This window comes from Wyeomyia smithii, chromosome 2 (assembly GCF_029784165.1).
Source record: "Wyeomyia smithii strain HCP4-BCI-WySm-NY-G18 chromosome 2, ASM2978416v1, whole genome shotgun sequence".
Classification (NCBI taxonomy): Eukaryota; Metazoa; Arthropoda; class Insecta; order Diptera; family Culicidae; genus Wyeomyia; species Wyeomyia smithii.
The window spans coordinates 56,887,496-56,891,603 of NC_073695.1; the positions used below are offsets into that span (position 1 = coordinate 56,887,496).

General features: G+C 38.1%; 1 protein-coding gene across 5 annotated transcripts; it reads right to left on the bottom strand.

The window, feature by feature from the left end:
- Nucleotides 1-637: 637 nt before the first annotated feature.
- On the bottom strand, nt 638-3,650 carry LOC129723158 (transmembrane protein 135-like). Of its 5 annotated transcripts, none has more exons than XM_055677190.1 (7): nt 3,526-3,650; nt 3,164-3,368; nt 2,372-2,525; nt 1,509-2,315; nt 1,306-1,446; nt 1,085-1,251; nt 638-1,027 (listed from the first exon to the last, which is right to left on the bottom strand). In XM_055677190.1, exons 3-7 carry the CDS (start codon nt 2,516-2,518, stop codon nt 913-915), a joined length of 1,377 nt encoding a protein of 458 aa, XP_055533165.1. In that variant the 5' UTR covers nt 2,519-2,525; nt 3,164-3,368; nt 3,526-3,650; the 3' UTR covers nt 638-912. The 5 variants fall into 5 exon arrangements, with proteins under 5 accessions (XP_055533165.1, XP_055533166.1, XP_055533167.1 ...); XM_055677191.1 differs by having other exon boundaries at nt 3,495-3,624; XM_055677192.1 differs by lacking the exon at nt 3,526-3,650 and adding an exon at nt 3,019-3,040 and having other exon boundaries at nt 3,164-3,519.
- Nucleotides 3,651-4,108: the final 458 nt, after the last annotated feature.

Sequence of the window (4,108 nt, forward strand, 5' to 3'; positions counted from 1 at the left end):
CGCTGAAAAAATACAATATCAAGGCCATACCAGCGGATGGAACTGTCTTCGCCTTTTTTGGAAGTGATTGTCTCCGTTTAGTTTATTGTTTTGATTATTCTTATTAAAGAATAGAAGAAAATCTCGGGTATGATGTGGCGAACCAAAGTTCCGTTCAAAATTCTCCAGAATGCGTTCAATCATCTTGAAAAGTTTCTAAATCACTGGTTCAAATCGAGCTATAGAGAGGTAGGGTGTTAATACTAGGATTCTTGAAGAATCTTCTTATACCACGATAACTCTCTAAAACTAAATTTCCAAGAATGTTTTTTATATTATATGAGGATGTATAATTTGCTTAGAACTGTAGTTGCGATGAGCCAACTTCAACGTCTCTCCGCTTTACGAAGTTTCCCTGCATGAATCTACCGTTTTACAGAACTGGTTAAAAATGCTCATTTCAACCCTCATTTAAAATACATGGTCGAATCGAGTCAAAACTTCTTCTGTAATAGGGCCCATAGTCTTACCTTTGGCTAAGGCGGTTACCTTCTACAAAAATAACAGAGCGAATTAACTCATTTGTATCATAATTATCTAATTTAAATGGAGAGTCGGACATATTAAAAGCATCTGCAAAAACAAACAAAACTATCCATTACGACTCGTTTATGTACACAATTTTATTAAAAAGCCCTGAAAATAGAAAAAAATCACATTTTGCTGTGACTCATATACCTATAAACTCAATCTATAACTTTGAAGCGCAATGCAATTCGCTCGAGAATCACTTTTGTGCTTAAAACTTTTAGTTTTCCCCGTTTGCAGCAACGACTACCTTCCATGACTGAAATCTAGCGGACAAATTCCCACACCACGGATATTCTATCTACATTGATTTAAACTTTAACAATACACTTCCGAAGAAAGTTGTTAAATTTGAAACTTTAATACCGGTGGAGTATTGCACAGTTTACCGGTCTCTAAGATTTGGCCACTGGTACCTAGTCCATACACGTCGAAGCCATTTCTGTCCATAACCATTATTCTAGAATAAAACATATATTTTAAGAAGGTAAACAGAGGAGTCAATACATTTACTCACCTGCCACCGGATATTGAGTACAAGAACTTCCAGTAACTAGGACGCAAGGACATCGGTTCTAACGTTGCTGCATGGAAGAGTAAGGCAGTGCTGGCGCAGTATAAGAGAACAGTGAATCCCGGAATCTTTGGGACGTAGCCTTTCTCGATACCCCAGTTATAGGTCATCTAGAAACGTATTTGATGGAAATAGGTAACTCGACCACTTTCGAATGATCCTACCTGTAGCATTTTCCACATTATATACAAAGCAATTGTGGTGTCTGCGTAATATCCAAATGCAATACTGGCAATTAGTCCACTAGGAATGGCGTAAACCGCCTTGTCGCTGTTGGTTATGTGTCGCAATAAGCAGGACGATAGCTGCAATCGACAATATTCGAACTGTTAATGTATTCTGACTCAGTATAATATCGAACAGACACCTTATAAAGTGATGTAAATCCCCCTAGAAACATGCCAAGTTTGAGAATCTCTTTACTCAGGAAAGCTCGTTTAAGTAGCGCAGGCCGTCTGATCATTCTTCGGGCTTGGAACAGTACCTTCATAATAACCTGAATGCCGAGTCCAATCGAAAACATTCGCGCACCGCCAGTGAGTGTGTTGTAGATGCAGCTGTGTTTGTGCCGGCACAGGTTGTGCTGTTTGAGCGCCTTGATCTTAGATATCACATTCAAATAAGCTCGCACAATACGTTGTATAAAGTAGTAATGCGCACCGTGACCTCTCGATCGTTCCCTAACGCGGGATTCTCGTCTAGTGTCGCCGATTTCGTCACGCTGCTTCATCACTTCACTATCGCCCAAGGCAAATCTAAACACGTCGAACATCGAATCCTTGTAATCCTTTTGTCGATTCAATCGGTAATAGTAGAGTAGAATAGAGGTAGATAGTCCAAAGATTAGAATCTCCCCGTATGGAATAGATCGTGCTAGGCCACGCGCCTTCAACATATTCCAACCTGTTTCGGTGGCAACATTCGACACATACAGACAGAGTAATCCGCGTCTAGACGGTCGTTCCACCAGAATCGAACAAAACGCCGCAAGATAGGCCGGAATGTACGACGCCGTGTAAAAATTATACGAACCAAACAGTCGACGCAAAGCGCACAGGAAAACCGAATAGCTAAAGGCAGACATGGTTAGAAAGGCCGTCGACTGGATGAGACCTCGGATTGTGCGTTTTAGCTCACCCAAAGAAGGAATCCGTCCACGCATCGCCAGAGAGAGCTGAAATTTCAAAACAATAATTAAGCAAATGCGAACAAAATGATGTTTGAGCCTACCATATAGACAGCTGAATATATACGGAAACTGTCCTGTACAGCAACTATTAGGAACTCAGCCGATGCGATACCGCATGAATCCGTCCATGGGTGCACGTATTCCTTGCAGGTTATCGGGACGGAAGTGAGCTTACTTAACACTTGCATTGTGTCGCTTGAGAAGAATAAAGTTTTAGGTATTCTATAATCATTCTAATAACACTACAACGAAATCTATTTAAAGAGGTTATTTCGAAAATGTTTTCTAATCATCATCACCTTGTTAAAAAAAACTATTTTGAACTTTGAACTTTATGTCGATATTTATGTCTATCTAAATTAAAAGATAACAGGTATGAAGTAACAGTTCATAACCAAATTCAAGCCTTAGCCACACGAAACGTAGGCACTAAATCTACCAGTTGAATTACGTATTTATAGCTTATCAGCGGTTAATAATGATTTTGATATTGCAAGACAGGCTGGCACGAGTTCTAAAGCAATCATTACAAACTACGCGCAGATATGTTGTAAACAATTGTCATTGATTTGAATCAAATTCTGTTTACAATTGCACTATGACATTTATGGATTATGAATCAGAAACTGAACAACAGGCAATTGAACTGTAGAAAGTGAACGTCAGACCAATCGTGCCTTACACTTACTGATAAATATTCAATACACTTTCTTCATTTGCATGACAAAATAAATTTGTAGAGAGGTCAAAAAAGCACAAGATAATAAGATAATAGAAAATTACAAAACCAGCAATTGTATGTTCCGAAATTTTTGCTTATTGTGTTTACCTACCTAACTTAATCCAGAACGTAACGATAATATTTATATCGTGATATTTCTGGTCAGTTGTGTACAATTTTTTCTGCTGTTCGTTTTCAGCTGTGCGCTGCGACACCTTCAGCGCCTCAGAATCGATTTGAACTGATGGATTTCCTGCAGTTCATTCCATCCAGTCGAGCACTAAACTCCACGAACAGATTAGCAGTTTATCAGTGGGCTATCAATCAGATTGGAAGATCGTAACAAGTTCAAATATTAGTCTATTTCTAGGTTTGCGATATTGAACACATTTGATAAAATAATTATTCTAATATTGGTCGGGAGCAGCACAATCACTACTAACAGCAGAAACGAGATGGAATTGTCGTCAGTACCTAGTACATATTTCAAAACAGTTGCTTAAGTATTTTATACAAAAGTGTACTAACACGACAGAAGTAGGAAGAGCTGGCGAAAAAAAATAAAAACAAAAGTCTACTTCCACACTATTGCATTTTGACGTTTCTAACTGTGTATTCGTAACATTCGATAAATCAGCGTAAAAAATAATCGCTGGTGATGTGCTATCTTGCGTTAACGAGAATTCTCGACGCTCATATCAAAAAGTCGTGAGATCAAAGAAAGGAATGAGGGATAATTTTTATTGGTGAACACTGAACACAGTGATATTTCATCAGTTTGGAAATTTTATAATCTTACATATAACAAAAATGAAGCAATAAGAATAATTTGGTTTTCAGGTTTATGATATGATTTGGCAACAGCAAACTACACACTTAGATACTTATAACCGAGTATCGTTAAATAGGTTACAGATGTTTCAACTGCTGAGATCTCGGTAATACATCAAAATACCGAGATTCTTTAAAAACCAACAATAAGGCAATCCACGAGACAGTTGCGATCAACCAATTTCAGTCTGTTTTAACTTATGACAGCTTTATGTACATATGTTCG